The sequence below is a fragment of the Chelon labrosus genome (genome assembly GCF_963514085.1).
Source record: "Chelon labrosus genome assembly, chromosome: 7".
Lineage (NCBI taxonomy): Eukaryota > Metazoa > Chordata > Actinopteri > Mugiliformes > Mugilidae > Chelon > Chelon labrosus.
Window position 1 is genome coordinate 7,922,170 of NC_140343.1, and position 15,425 is coordinate 7,937,594.

At 44.4% G+C, this 15,425-nt stretch overlaps 1 protein-coding gene across 1 annotated transcript in view; it reads right to left on the reverse strand.

The window, feature by feature from the left end:
• raver2 (ribonucleoprotein, PTB-binding 2) overlaps positions 1 to 15,181 on the reverse strand; it is a gene marked incomplete at both ends in the record, with an annotated part of 88,484 nt that extends 73,303 nt beyond the window's left edge. The window contains one exon of the mRNA XM_084548475.1: positions 14,906 to 15,181. Within this exon, the coding sequence (XP_084404601.1) occupies positions 14,906 to 15,181 (276 nt within the window). The remainder of the gene's footprint in view (positions 1 to 14,905) is intronic.
• Positions 15,182 to 15,425: the final 244 nt, after the last annotated feature.

Sequence of the window (15,425 nt, forward strand, 5' to 3'; positions counted from 1 at the left end):
GCCATTGACGACAAAGGAAGACGATTTCTCAATGTAGGCTTTTTATTACAAGGTGCAAATAGCAAATCTCAAATTATTTAAACATATATCAACCAAACATAGCCTACAGTTTCAAACTTACACCGATAAGCCACAACATTATGATCACTGACAGGAGAAGTAAGTAACATTGACCATCTTGTGACAATTCAGTGTTCTGCTGGGAAACCTTTGGATCTGGCATTTTGGGGATGTGACTTAGACATGTAGCACCCACCTAGACCAGGCACCCCCACCCCATAGCAATGACACTTCTTGATGGCAGCAGCCATCCCCAGCAGGATGCACCCTGACGCAGGCACACACACATAAACGGAATATGAACAACATGAAGAATAGCACAAGGTGTTGACCTGGCCTCCAAATTCATTAGATCCCAAACTGATCAAGTATCTGTGAGATGATCCAGGCCCCTCCCCTCAACCCATAGAACCAAAAGCCCCCACCCCCCACTAGACACCCTCAGAAGGACCATGTCCATTCTCTGATGAGTCACTACTATTTTGGAGGCACAAAGGAGACCTACACAATATTAGGAAGGTGGTCATAATGTTATGCCTGACTGGTGTACTGCAAATCATAAACAACCCTGACCTCAATAACCCACACCAAACTGAGCTACATTTAGTTTCCTGAGAGGTGAACAAAGTCAACCAAAACAGCTTCTCTAAAGATCAAGCTGTTCCATGATAGTATCAAGCATGTCATTCTTTGAATTGTGTGCTATAACGTTCCCTCTACATGCTTCAACACTTCAAAAAGTCAGCATCTCCTGCAAGTCCAGTCAACACCCCAGCACTAGCTTTAACCCCGTGGCCAATTTCAGATTGTTGGTTCACACTTTAGTGGCGCATTAAAGCAAAGTGCCCCTAGAGGATGGGCTTGATAAGGAATGTGATAGCAGCCTGGTCTGACACCTGGTAAGATTACATGTAGGTTCAGGGAACGTGAAGTCACTTGCACCGCACTAAAACAGCTGATAATCACCTCAGCCCATGTTGGCTGCACACTCACTAAACAGCTGCTGGTGTTGTTTTCAGCTGAAATTCACTGATCAATGACTGCAATGCAAGATTAAACACACCGCCCACCACCCCAGCCTCGTCTACACCACATTTAATTTTAAGCTACTGTTAGTAACTGCTACCCACAAGCTGAAAGAGCACACATTTTATTTAAGTCGATTCAAGCATCGTAGGCATATTTCTTCCAAATATTTTTACGGTCTGTGGTCTGTTCTGCAGAGATACAAGGAAATCTACTGGCGGATCGAATGAACGCAGCAAACATTTGCACTTCAGCCTACCAGTGTTGCAGTGCTGCTTACTCTCAGATGCAATATGTGGCGTCCACAAAGGGCTCCCTGAAAGCCGGTGCCCGTGCTCAGCCAAAGGTCCTTTGTAACTGAAGAAGTTCCAGTCTGGAAATACGACTGTATAATCCAAGTGGATCACATTCATCTCCAATTCCAACAACTCCAGAGTGATGCATCCTCTCTCTGGCCGACTTTGTCAAGTCATTAGGCCTTTTTCACAGAAGACATGTTCACTTTGTGATGTACTGGAAAAGTGAGACAAATGTATTTAATGGCTCGACTCCATCAAGTGTCGGAGCACAAAATGACGGAATGCACAATGCACTGACCCGGGCATTAGCTCCACTGACTGGAATCCAGCCACGATTGACATTGGTTACACCTGCGCTTTTCTTGCCATTACGCACCCAAATGTCTGCTGTGAAAACAGACAATGCAGGAGCTGTATTCTCAAAGTTAAGTTTCTATTCACACATCATTTTATTTATAAATTTGAATCAAGCCATTCCAGTGCTTGGATGAAGTAGCTCATGAAAAAGGAGTCGCAAGATTTAATAGGCCACAACTGTTATTTCAATCAACTGTTTAAGTATATACAAGATTTAGTAGGAGCAGATACTAAAATAAATCTGATCAGGATTGAAGCCAATAAACTGAGATTGAAAGCGTACCACTTGGAAAGGTGCGTTGAGCAAAGGCCATTGCATTAAATTAAATGCGTTTGGTACGGTCGTAAACTAAGACAGTGTTTTGTTACAGCCACGCGTGAAAAATGTAGGAGGAGAGACTTCACGTCCTGTTCTTTGACTTTTGGTTTCCATCATTGTAAGCACATGCAGACTACTTCCTCAAAAAATAAGTCACTGTCTGGTCTATAGGTTGGACAGTTTTTACTGGCATTATATCAGATATTTGTGCAGACTCGAGAACTGTCTTTACGGTCAGTTGAAATCCATGCTAAGTTCATGGCATTCATGCGGATGTTACTTAGACATGTAGCACCCACCTAGACCAGACCAGGCACCCCCACCCGATAGCAATGACACCCCCAGCAGGATGTAGCCTGACACAGGCACACACACAAAAAACGCTTTAGGAACAACTCAAAAAAACATGAAGAACAGCACAAGGTGTTGACCTGGCCTCCAAATTCATTAGATCCCAAACTGATCAAGTATCTGTGGGATGATCCACAGAGGCCTCTCCCCTCAACCCATAGGACCCAAAAGCCCCCCACTAACACCACAGGACACCCTCAGAAGGCCCATGTCCATTCTCTGATGATTCACAACTGTTTTGGAGGCAACTAGTGAGACCGACACTATATTAGGCAGGTGGTCATAATGTTATGCCTGATCGGTGTATCTACATCTGATGTTGGATGTCGTTACTTCTCAAAATCCTCATCGCCCCCAACATTTCAGCATCAGCCGAGGCTGTGCTGGTCTTCTTTCCCAGCATCAGCACAAGCCACAGTTCCTGAAAAGCAGCAATTCTGTTCTATTCAACCCCAATTTGTGCCATGGGCATCAAATAAAAAGACCCACTGTTTCAGGGACAACAGTTGCAGCAAGATGCTGAATCCTCAGCGGCACATCTGTAACTGTAACTAGCACTTCAACTGACCCAGGAGGCAGACTCAGAGAGAGAAGATCCCATTGTGGACAAGTGTTATATTGCTGCAATATCTGTGATGTGCAACGACAAGTCCCGTGTCTGTTACAGAGCGTCCCTTCAGCCTCAACTTCAATCAATTCCCTGCAAGTAAAGAGCAAACACGCTGCAAATTGCCTTTCAGTGTTGTTTTGACCCCTTCGCCGTTTACATCTGTCCATGTAGGCATTTCTAAATCCCCTGCTGCACTTTGTAAGTCAGTCTAGAGGTGGTCACATTCTATACAGAGAAGGTGTTGAAGGAAATGGAAATTAAGATTAAGATTAAGATTAAGTGTCTATCGGCCAAGTATACTTGTGTATACAAGGAATTTGGTCTCTGCATTTATCCCATCCGTGAATTAGTGAACACAAAGCACACAGTGAGGTGAAGCACACACTAACCCGGAGCAGTGAGCTGCCATGCTACAGCGGCACTCGGGGAGCAGTGAGGGGTTAGGTGCCTTGCTCAAGGGCACTTCAGCCGCTTTCTACCGGTCGGGGGTTCGAACCGGCAACCCTCCGGTCACAAGCCCAAAGCGCTAACCAGTAGGCCACGGCTGCTGAAATGTAAGGTGAGGAAGCGAAACTAGAAGGATTTTCCGCACTCAGACAAAGAGATAAAGAGGAGAGAAGAATGTGTTTACTGTGACACCTGTTCATTCGTTACACAAACAAGCGCGCGCACACTCATTCCCCTATTGTCCTGCTGTCATAAATGAGATGGCTTAAAAACACAAACAGGGGCACTGGGGAAAGGTAGCAGCGGTGTATCTCTTCAACTCGGCGTGTCGGCGTGAGTGGGAGAGATGGAGGGATTAGGGGACAAACGCACTCTGCATGGCCTCCTTACCGACAGAAACTGCGTCCTTGACCTACTGATAGAGTGATATATACTACGGAGAGGAGGGGGATGAAGCCCGGGTCGGCCAGCCAGAAGAGAGCTGTTCCCTCTCCACAGTAGCACTACGCTACGGTGACATTATTAGCTGCATCACTATTAATCACATTACTAGAGCTGTACTAGTAGCAGTGAATTCAGACAAGTGATTTTAGTGGCCCTGTGCATTTATGAACCACTTATGAAGTCCTGTCTAATAGTCAAACGCTTACACCGATCAGGCATAACATTATGACCACTTCCCTAATATTGTGTAGGTCTCCCTTGTGCCTCCAAAACAGTTGCGACTCATCAGAGAATGGACATGGGCCTTCTGAGGGTGTAGTGTGGTGTCTAGTGGGAGGTGGGGGCTTTGGGTTCTATGGGTTGAGGGGAGGGGTCTCTATGGATCATCCCACAGATGCGTGGTCAGTTTGGGGTCTAGTGAATTTGGAGGCCAGCCCAACACCTTGTGCTGTTCTTCATATTTTTTTTTTTGTGTGTGTGTGCCTGTGTCAGGCTGCATCCTACTGGGGATGGCTGCTGCCATCAAGGAGTGTCATTGCTATGGGTGGGGGTACATGTCTGACTAACATCCACATGAATGCTAGGTCCAAAAGTTTCGCAGCAGAAGATTGAATTGTCACAAGATGGTCAGTGTTATTCACTTCTCCTGCAAGCGGTCATAATGTCGTGGCTGATCGATGTAAATGTGACATAAAAGAGGGACTGTAAAATCATAAAAAAAACAAATGAATGAGACATCGCCGTCTGCTGCTTTCAGTTTCAACACCTACAAGCAGTTTGTTATGCGCTCACTGGAAATTCTAACAACGCGTCCCTAATAGATGTGAAAAACATTGTTTTCCATATTTGGTATGAGCCAGGCTCTGTGTCTGTGTGACAGGTGGCTCAAACCATGCACAGCATGGATCACTGGCCCATCAAATGGCTGCCAGGAGAGCTTCTTAGAAAACGTGCACACCCGCATATTGCGAGCAGGCAAGCATAAAAACACGAGTGGAGACATCTCTGTTTCTCTTCAGCCTTCACGTTCTCTCTCGAACATATTCTCAGAGGTTTCGCACCACGTACTCTACGCTAGTTCAACACCTTCGCTCTGCATACAAACTAGTCAAATTCCTTGGTTAAATGAGTTCACTGCAAATCCTCTCTTTTTCTTTTTTTTTCTCTGCATCCATTTCTCAGCCTTGTTGACTTTTCCCTTAAACTTATTTCTCATCTGAACCACACTGCTTCCACATGCTCCTCCCCTTTCTCTCTGCTGCACAGAACTCAAGCTGTCGAGTAAATTTTCATGTGCAATTACTGCTACCCTGCAGAAACAATGCAAAAATTCTCACCAAATACTACCCTTCACATACGACTCCCATTTCATCCTCCTTTTTCTTTCGTTTCATTTTCTTTTTTCCTCGCCCCCTCCTCAGTTCCTTTGCTCACTTCTAGATGATGCAGTAAAGCGGCGCAGCGGGAGCAGGGATTCAAACCCATAATCAACTTCAGCGGTCACAGGCAACGTGATTCAAGAAGTGCACTATAAGTCTAAAGTCTTACTGTGGCAGTTCGCTAAAGTGTAAATAGCTGCGAACCCACTTGGTGCTTACATCAGGTTATGTGTTTCCAGTTTACTTTTATTCTGACTGCGACTAAACATGAAATAATCTGATCAGTGTTTGTATTTATCAGATTATGCTGCTTTCAGAAAGCATTATTGGGATAGTACTGCTCCATGTAGGCAGGAACTTCAAATTAGTTCAGGGCTGAACTTTCATATCTGACTAAACGCATACAAGACAATATACACCCATCAGGCATAACATTATGACCACCTTCCTAATATTGTGTAGGTCTCCCTTGTGCCTCCAAAACAGTTGTGACTCATCAGAGAATGGACATGGGCCTTCTGAGAGTGTCCTGTGGTGTCTGGCGACAGAATATTGTTAGTGGGGGGTTTTGGGTCCTATAGGTTGAGGGGAGGGGCCTCTGTGGATCATCCAACAGATACTTGATCAGTTTGGGATCTAGTGAGATCAACACCTTGTGCTGTTCTTCATGTTTTTTTTAAGTTGTTTCTAAACTGTGTACCTGTGTCAGGCTGCATCCTGCTGGGGATGGCTGCTGCCATCAAGGAGTCATTGCTATGGGGTGGGGGGTGCCTGGTCTGGTCTAGGTGGGTGCTACATGTTTGAGTAACATCCACATGAAAGCCAGGTCCAAACGTTTCCCAGCAGAACACTGAATTGTCAAAAGATGTTCAATGTTATTTACTTCTCACTGGTCATAATGTTGTGTCTGATCAGTGTACAATGAGGGCCTTAAAGGAACTGACGTGTTTTTGAGAACATAATGACGTCACAGTTTAGTTGACCTTTGACCTGTTGGGTTAAGGCCAAAAAAAAAATGTGTTATGTAAGGCCCAAGGTGACCCTGGCCTTTGACAAACAAATCCTTATCAGGTTGTCCTTGAATCCCAGTAAACATTTCAGCCACATCTGAAAAGATTCTGTTGAAGTGTTGTTGATAATTGCGTTCACAAGGATGGGAGACACAAGGTCACGGTGACTCAAACAAACAAAACATGTCTCGAAATAGATTCTTCACACACCGATAACTCCTCGGCAGAACATTATTACAACAGGACGTCCATTAGAGGAAGTGAAATTACCTTCTAAGTGTTGGTGCGTTGTGAGGAAAATGTACTGTTTTAGTTTTTAGGTTTTCCTAAGGTGGCTTTACTCCCGTAAAGAAATGGATTTTACAGGAGTGTCTGGTCAAACACAGCCTGCTGCTCGCGTTTGTCCATTTCTTCATTTCACTTTTTCTTTTTGAGGAAAGCTGTCTGCTTTGATCTCAGCGAGGTCAGAATCAGTGGGTTGAAGGAAGCAGGTGGCTTGCCCTGAGACAGGACGGATTCTGCTGTCAGCCAGTGTGACCCTGCCTCCCTCCCCTTTTCACCCACCCGTCTCTGCTTGGCTCTGGCCCTGCAGCGACGGGGCTCAGATTGGAAGTTATTTTTCCCACCGAGTCAACAGATCACTCCCCCTTCAACGTATCAGCAGAGTCCTGCAGTCGCTGGGTGAAAACGTCCAGCAGTCTTTGATGTGTGGGGTTTACAGAATGCTACACTGCAATAATTGAGGTAAACTAAGAACAAGCTATGTTTATTATTTGAATCAGGCGTTGAACACTGTTGAAATCTTTACAGCGCTTTGTCTGTGGTCTAGCTTTGAATTCTGCACTACACTTAACTCTGAGAGGACAGTTTCTGCGCGAGGTTACAGCACGATGCATCATCACAGCAGCACAAAAAGCAAAAGCTCTTAAGACATAAAAGCTAAATGGCCTCTTGTAGTCGTTTGTACTCGTACACCGAGGCGCCAGTAGAAGCTGTGTGTGCACATCAACAGGTTGGGTGTGGGAAGGAAATGTCTCTCAGTGCTGGCATTACACACACATCATCACTGACTTTAAACAGTCAAAAGCAGCTTCACATTACTGGGACTCATAATAGTCTAAGCAAGTGCTCCAGCTTGAAGAATGACATTACTAACACAGTCAAAGGTAGAAGTGACATATGTCGTGTCCATTTAGCTTTTCTGTAAGGTGAAAAGGTGTTTTAGAGTTGACACGCTATATCTAAATAAGCAGATTTTACTTGTGACCGATACATTCGCAGCAATGTCCGCTGTGACTTCAGTTACATCGATGCCCTTATTCAAATGGCTAGCACTCAAATTTCATAAGTCATCAGATTAAAATACTTGATGCTGATCAAACTAAGGGAACAACTATACTCTCTTGCGAGTTTCTATTCCATTTGAAGGACACATAACCAAAAGGTGCAATTACAGCCTAGTAGCTACAAGCTACACGCACATCCACGCATATACACCACCTGATGGTTAAAGTCACTCAGAACCGAGTGAGCCCTCACACACGCGCAAATCCAGAACGCGCAACGCTAGCGCAAGCAATACATTTTGTCTCTTAACGTGGTTTTGCTTCATACACACAGAAATGACCAGGGAGAAAATAATTTATGGCAGTCCTTCACTTCCTGTTCTTTTAACTCAATACATCAGACTTGAAAACATCAAATAAAAAAAATGTATTATTACATTTCTGGATATGCGGTAATCATTTCAGGCAGGCTAACCGAATCAAGGCATTTCTGTAAAAAGTATTATATTTCAAAAAGACCTAAAGTAGTGACATTTCTGTCTCTTCCTTTCTGCCTTTATATTCCAGACAGATTGAAAGATCCCTATGTTCCCCCTGGGTGGAATAAAACTTCTAAAAGTGATTCATGAAAATAAACCACTGACACAAGGGATAATGGATGGGTTCATGCTGTTAATTCCAACTCTGCCATCAGCGCCTCACAGAAGAAACTGAAATCAATTAGATTGAGTATTGTTCGCTTTTTTTCCTCCCTCACATTTCTATTCTTATCGGAAATGGAAATTGGTATAGTTCGCTCTTATTCTGATGTAATCGCTCTGATTACAGACAATAGAGCTGCCACTGACTGGACTGTATCTTCTCCATTCATATGTATGAGGTTCATTGACCAGCCCAGATGCAATTTTTATAAATATCCAAACAGGAGCGGCAAAAACACGTCCGGAGCGTAGACTGTATAAAATATGCATGACGCACCCCCACTTCCTTCCATTGGTCAAACTTATGTTAGAATTCATGCCAACCTACCTACCTAAAATGACAGAAACCATCCTTGAAAAAAATAATAATAATAATTTTACATGTACTTTAGTGTTTTAGTTTGGCCCATTGACTAACATGGGGGAGGCGGAGCTTATGACCTATACTGCAGCCACCCACCAGGGGGAGCTCTACGTGCTTTGGCTTCACTTTCGAGAAGCTGTCATGGTGTCCATCACAGTCTACGGTCCAGACACTCAAACTGGAGCTCTGATTTTCTTTTAACATCTAATATGACACAATGACTATGTCAAATCGAGAGTGGTGAAAATGCGGAGCAGAATCCACGATAGCACTAGCAGAGAGAGAGGCAACATGAAGAACTAACATCTTGTGGAAAGATGTCAAAATAAATTGACTGCCAGCCCCGTGGAGTCTTCTGTACAAGTCGAGGAAGCAATCTACTGGAACATGATAATTCAAAGCAGCAACTCACCAGCATGGCTACATAGTTAATGGCCTCGCTGTTGTTTCCACAGCAAACTACGCACACACACACGATTGATGATGTACGGAGACAGTAAATCACTTACAAATAACAGTCTGTCCTAAAGATCAGACTTGAGACAGAAATCGAACACGCCTGCAGTTTGAACACAGACCCATGTTCGGTGTAAATTAAACTGTGCATCATGCAGTCATGAGGTTCTGATCAATGTGGAGGTTTAACATGCAGGTCAGGCATTACAAAAACCTCATGTCAAATACTTGATTCTTCTTTATTCTTGTGTATTGTATCAGCAGCATTACTTTCAGCTACCGCATAAACGTCAAGGGTCCAGAAGTCTAGAAGAATCTAGAGCGGTGGCAACCGGCCCTCCACCTGCTAATTCTCGCAATGACAAACACATGCAGCAATGACAGCAGGAGAGTTCAGCAGGCACGCAACTCTTGGCAAAGGCAGAACATACTTTAACCAGTGCTAAGAGCAAGATGATGAGCAACTGGACAGACTTTTGGCCGTGCAACCAAGAAGGCCACCCCGCCTCAGCGCTCCTCACACACACTCATTATTTCCCTTTAGCCCTTTATCCAATTAGTCTACTCTCCGTTCTTCCTGTACTTATCCAGTCGATGCCTTTCTTCCTCGGTTACTTCCAAACCTTTTATCCAGTCAGCACAATCCCCACCACCTCCATTTACTCTGAAACTATTTATTAAAAATAAAAGTGGCTTGTTTTGATTTTCAGTGGACGTATGCTATAAATTTGGTGGTTAGCACTGATGCCTCACAGCAAGAAGGTTCTGGGTTCGAATCAGTCAACTCTTTGCATGTTCTCCCTGTGTCTGCGTGGGTTCTCTCCAGATACTCCAGCTTCCTCCCACCGCCCGAAGACATGCTCGTTAGGTTAATGTGATTCTGAACTGGCCGTAGGTGTGAGTGTGAATGGTTGTCTGTCTCTCTGTGTTAGCCCTGCGATAGACTGGAGACCTGTCCAGGGTGTACCCCGCCTCTCACCAAGTGACAGCTAGAATAGATCTAGATCTAGCGCCGCCACGACCCTCCAGAGATAAGCGATTACAGAAAATTAATGAATGGATATGCTATACATTTACAAAATTCAGTTGATAAAGGGTTGACACAGATTTGAATTAAATCATCCAGTCCTAATTTACAACACCGCCCTTTGTCCTGCTTATCATCATCTTCGAACTGGCTCAGCATCAGAGGTCACTGTCCGTCTCCAGCCAAGTTCATTACCTCACCTAAACAAGGTCACCTTCATATCTGAAACGAATGGATAAATAAAGTGCATTGTGTCGGTCTTTCCTGGCCGCGCCAACAGTCTAACAGGTGCATCTTGAAATAGATGTGCCACAAACATCTGCGAAACTCCGAGGTGACTAATGCTACGGTAAACAGCTAAACGACAATAATGTGTGTGCACGCGGGCTCACAGGTGAAGAAGGTGACAAAGACTGCCCACTGTCAGGAGTGGCAGATTTCATGAACATCTGCTACTGACATACACACACATACACATACACACACACACACACACACAGACACATCGCAGCATGGAAAGTGAAAGGAGGAGGAGGAGGTGGGCGGAAAGAGAACGGCTCCGGGCACACTCCGCTCGGTCACATTTGCATGTATTTGTGTTTACCTGCGCATATGCAAACGTAACTGCACACACGCACAGACACAGTTCCTCCTGGTGCTCAAAAGGAAAACGTATAAACATGGGCACATGCGCTAAGCATGTTGTTGTACGTTTTGTGGGTTTCTAAGAAACTCATTAATCCAAGAATTTGGCAGAAGACCTTGGATGCTAACCTCCTCCTTGTGCACACACACACACACACACAAAAACAACCCACATTTATTTTACCCTGCTGTGCATCTGCGAGTATGTTTTCGCACTGGCTGCTTGGATTTAATGAAACATGATTTTTATTCCAGTGGAGGCCTGGGTGCATAGTTAGGATAGAGACAAAATTCTCGAAAATCATCCTAACTACTGCATGGTTCAAAGTGCACAATATTTATTTAATAATTTGAAAATAGATTTATTTAATCACCGAGCCAGATTAGTTGTTTTTTTATATAGATTTATAAGTAATTGTTGTGTCTTTCATGTCAGTAGAAAGGATTTCTGAGAAGAAGAAGCTAACAATGGCATGGTACTGGCTAATTGGACCTGATCTGTGAATCACACTAAAGACAGTATAAAGGCATCTATACTTCATCCTCTTTTAGGCCTGGCTAATCATGCATACAGTATCATGTAGCCAACAAGTGGTCTGAACGATGGGTGATGTCTATGGTTCGGGTCCCTCATTCAGCTCCACTACTAACAAATTTATTGTCCAACGTGTGATCGCTGTAATCTTTATTTTTTTTCCTGCAAGAAGCTATATCGTCAACATTATTCCTACTGATAATACCAAACTGGTAAGACAGAACTTGGGTGCTGACGGGTTGATGGGGCAAAGCTGGTATCTGCACTCGACCTGGGATTATCTTTAAGAGTAGCTTTGTGTTTGTTTTTGTACAGTGTCCTTCAGAGTCTTGAAAGGCGCTTATAAATCAAATGTATTATTATTATCATTAAGAAACATGACTTTGCAAGCCTGAGTGAACTGTGCATATGGCATCAATAATTTAAGCTCATCAACTTAAAAGTTCTAAACCAGGAAATTGAGGGCCTCCAGTATCTGGAGCAAGTAGCTCATAAAAAGTAATGGACAATTGTAAAAGACTTTTAGAGCATCAAGGCGCTTTGGGAGGTCATGGCCCTCATGGTCTGACAGAAGCAGCTCAATTCGCAATGTTGTCTAGGATCTGAAGATCAGAGTGTCTGGGTTTCAGATAATCTGCATGGAAACTAAAGCTACTCAGATTTATAGGGGATTCAAAAGAATTTCAATGGATTCTGATCTGATAAAATGCCAACAAACAATCACAACTACACTTGCTGCCACGTTAGCATTAGAGCTGTTAAGATATATGAGTTTGAACCTGCAATAACCGATTGTTTGAGCACTTTCGAGCTGTGGAAACAAGCTGTGAACACAACACCAGCACATCATGATGCTTAAGTTGACATACAAACGTGTGTCATTCGTACACATCCAGCAGTTAAGAAGCAAAATTGTTAATCTAGAGCGATCAAAGAGAGAGAGATAGAGAGAGAACACCTGTGGGAGATATCTGGCTCTACATATCATACACACAATGTTCACCAGTTAGCTGCTCTGTCTGTCTGCTAATTGGCGCTGAGCAGCTAGTGTAAAGCCGAGTTAAATTATTTGTTTCTGCTGAAAACAGGTGGATGCTGTGGCTATAAATGCAATGAATGCAGCGAGAGCAAATGAAGGCAGGAAATATGCCGGCCACGCGGCGTAACAATGGACAGCAACCCTCAAAATACTGATTAAGGCCAATTAAAAGGCCAATTAAAACCAACACCTCTCACATTCTCAACAAATTCCCTCAACATCCTTTCCCACCCTCTTTTCTATTATTTCCATTTCACTCTCCTCTCACCCAACACTTTTGCCTTCTCTCCACTTCCCTCATTGTACTTGCTCTTCCACCATCCCCCCACTTTTCCCCGAGATGAGGACTGTCAACGGGGCCATATATCTGACATAGTGCACCACACACACACACATCCAGTCCGCGATAGAGTGTTCACTAATGGGCCAGCGTGTAAGAGTGGAAAGGGAGATGGAGCAGGCCGTGTGTTGCTGACTCCATCAGACGGGTTATATAAGACAGTGACAAGGATTTTCCTCTGCTATAAATTTTTACAGTTATGGAAGATGCTGTAATGTCAACACCGGCACTATGAAGATCACTGGATTGTGTTTTAAGCTGTATACAACGCCAATGCAGGATGTGCGGTTATTAATACTGGTAGACTTATTTACTGTTTAATCTAAACGAATCTGAGCCACAGGTGGCATTTTCAAACCACCTCTTTGTACAACCAACTGTTGGAAAACCAAGATTACTTAGTGAGAAAAATACATATAAGGAAATGCGGCAAAAATCCATATTTGAGAAGCTGGCACAGGAATGTTTTGCATGTATCTGTGCGCCAGTTATATACCAAAACTCCACTCCATAGCCTGAGATCATGTCAGTTCAACAGTATCACTGTCAGTGGACACACCGTGTAATGTCAAACACTCAGTGCTACTCCTTTAAACGGATGGATTTATGCGGCGCGTTCAGCGGGGCAGCCCTCACGCTGCTCCGCTCAGGCTCACTCAACATACCGCTCTCGACTCGACACGTGAACAATACGGAAAACGCAGGGAGAAATTCCACTTCTGTAGCATCACCTGATCCAAGTGACTTTTCCTCCCTCGCCCCCCCCCCCCCCCCCCCCCCGTGTTCCTCATTTCGCACACACACTCACACACCATGCAGTCGCACTCTTTCACACTCCCTCTCTCACAAACACCAGGCAGAGTGCTGGCTCTCCTTGGCAGCGAGCCTCTCTGACATCGCTTAGTGCTACAACCCAGAAGGTATACGCCATCAGCGCCTTCCTGGAGGCTTGCATGCTGACACAAGTGATGAATGACTCCTAGGAGAAATCAAAAAGGTCGCGAGGCTGTAAACAGTGAAGTCACGCTGCGGGCTTTGACGAGAACCATGCGAAGTCCTCGCATGGGATCTGCTTTTGCCTCGAGTAAAGGAATCTGACAAGACTTGTATGCAAAGAATGAAACCACGGATTCCACCTGCCAAGTCTGCCACTTATTGACACCGATCAAAGCGTTTAAATATAAAACTACAAGAACGGATGAGAACTTAAAAGTTTACTGTACGAGAATTAAATAAAAAATGCTGGACTCTCTGAACACAGTGTCGGAGAGGGGGATGTTGGCAAAAGTGAAGGACACCTCCTCCCACCCACTCCAAAACACACTGGCCGGTCTAAGGAGTACCTTCCTTCCCAAATGCCCCACAGAAACGCCACTGAGGTCATTCCTGCCTGTGCCCATCAAACTTTCTAACTCCTCCTGCTGATTGCTGGTCACTCTCAACACTTCAGACTTTATTTGTAACCATTTTACCTCTATTAAATTGCTTTTTATGCATCTACATCTCATTTTTTATATTTATTTTTTATTCTATTTGTATTTGACTCGGTCACCTTGCAACTTGTCACTTTATGGGAGCAACAAAACAGTTTCCTTGACAGATTAACAAAGTATTCTGATTCTGATGAGCAAAATCAAAGCAACAGACTTGCAACGTTCAGCCCATCCAGTCAAGAATTCACAGAGAAACATGCGTGCATTTCATGTCATTGCTGTTCTGGTTCTGGTTTGTTTAAATCACCGTTTCAATAAATACAAGCGTCAAACTAGATTTAGTGGCCAAACTATACACGTCCTGATAGAGATGAGGAGAATAAAAGTCAAACCATTAAATAGTAGTTGGGTGTATGTTTTTTTATCCACTAGAGATCTTGACATACAAAATTCTGCTCAGGGTGATTTGTTTTAAGAAAAAATAAACCATAGCCTATGTAGGGCTGTCCCCAGGGGCGAATGAAATGGCACATTTCAGAACTATAAGCTCCTTTTAGATGGGAACTAAAAGTCGATCCTGGGTAAACTGACGTTCACCATCATCCCTAGAGAGCAGCCACCGACTCTCTTAGACGTACTGAAAAGTGCGACAGTCAGTGCACGTCTGTGAAGTTGAGTAGTTTAGTTTGCACCGAGTCTCGCCGCGCGTAAAAACTGATACCCAACATCCCCGCGCTACTTTCGCTTCAGTCCCTCCAGAGTCAAAGTGACATGTACCTGGTTGGTGGTGTCAGACGGCAGGTTCTTAATGAGGATTTTCCTCCTGTTGCTCAGCTCCTGGCGAGTTTTGGCGAGCCTCCTCTCGATCTCGTCCGGCTCCAGGTCCGGCAGGTCGCGGAGGCAAATCCCCGAGTCGGGTGGCTGCGCCGCCGCCGTCGTCTCCTCATCCTCCGGCTGTCGGCTCTCGGGGCTGTCCATCTCCGGGGAAAGTGCGCTATCCCGGGCGAGAGAAGAGTGAACGCTCGGCGGCTGAATGGATGAGGCTGCCGCCATCTTGGGTAGCTGAGGGAAAAGTGCGAGGAAAGCGAGCGAGGGAGAGAGATAGAGCAGGTGGGAGGTGTGTTAGTGAAAGAGAGAGAGACGGAGAGAGGGAGTAGCTACTGTAAATACAGCGAGGATAGAATGCAAAAATACTTTTAGAGCGTCAGGTAAAGTACTCTTCAATATGTTTCTGACATGGGAAAACGTTTCATTCATTTATTTACTTGTCTATAATAACCCAAACAACCGAATCAGA